Source organism: Aplysia californica, unplaced genomic scaffold, assembly GCF_000002075.1.
Source record: "Aplysia californica isolate F4 #8 unplaced genomic scaffold, AplCal3.0 scaffold00679, whole genome shotgun sequence".
Taxonomy (NCBI): Eukaryota; Metazoa; Mollusca; class Gastropoda; order Aplysiida; family Aplysiidae; genus Aplysia; species Aplysia californica.
The window spans coordinates 201,138-202,102 of record NW_004797949.1 but is presented as its reverse complement, the minus strand read 5'-3'; the positions used below and the strand labels follow the sequence as shown (position 1 = coordinate 202,102).

General features: G+C 35.2%; 1 protein-coding gene across 1 annotated transcript in view; it reads right to left on the bottom strand.

Moving 5' to 3' along the window:
• LOC101851831 (dipeptidyl peptidase 4) overlaps positions 1-965 on the bottom strand; it is a gene marked incomplete in the record, with an annotated part of 150,375 nt that overhangs the window by 29,960 nt on the left and 119,450 nt on the right. The window contains 1 exon segment of the mRNA XM_035972401.1: positions 696-793. Coding sequence (XP_035828294.1) covers positions 696-793 — 98 coding nt within the window.

The following is a 965-nucleotide window of genomic DNA, read 5'->3' as shown; positions in this document are numbered from 1 at the left end:
GGGGGGGGAAAGACATATTAGTAAGAGTTTCACGGAGCTTGCAACATCACAATTAGGTCATAATATAAGCACGAGATCGATAGATCGATTAATAGATAGATAGACATAAACTGTGCTTAAATTATGTTCACTTCCAAGAAAACGAAAGCAATATAGTTACATTACTAGAAAAAAAACGAAACAAAGAGAACATTAGTTTTTACAAAAACTGTGCTCTGAGTGAAGACAAAACAATATTTGTGAGGCAGCGTGGTGAAATCAGGCTCTCGTAAAAATAATCAAAGTGAAGAAACTTGCATTTTTCCGCAAATTTATGAATTTTTATCAAATTTTTGTTTTTTTTGCTCCACACTTTTCATGCCTATTAAAAAACTCATTTAGGGGGAAATTTTTTATGAAAAACGTTGATTAAAGGCACAAAAAATGTAAATTTTCAGTTACCACGGACTCTTAAGCTAAGGAAATAACTAATCTTTGGCGGCAATTTTCTCACTAATTTTACCTCTGAAAACATGTGGCCTCCACCTCCTTCTTTTGTAAATAACTCGACTTGTATTCAAGATAAATGGATATTTTTTTCATCAAAATAAAGACAATGGAACAAGCTTTAATATGATAAAAATAACTCTACATGCCCAAAAATTGACGATAGCCTGATTCCACCACGCTGCCCCACATTTGTGTTATTTTCTTACGTAGGTGCTGTTATCCATGATGACTCTCGAGGAATTGGAAGAACAGTTGAAAATTCGGATTTCGCCATTCTTGCTTTTGAACAAGAACTCATTGCCTCCTGGGAACGAAACAAAACATAGTCTGAAAAAATGGCGTAAAATGTATGAAATCTACATTGAAAGAAACACTTGTTAAGAAGGTGCTTTCCTCTTCGGTTGTGACTCATAATGTTGTACATCTCCCCCTCCACGCACTTTCTTTCTCTTTCTCTTTCTCTCTCTCCCCCCCCT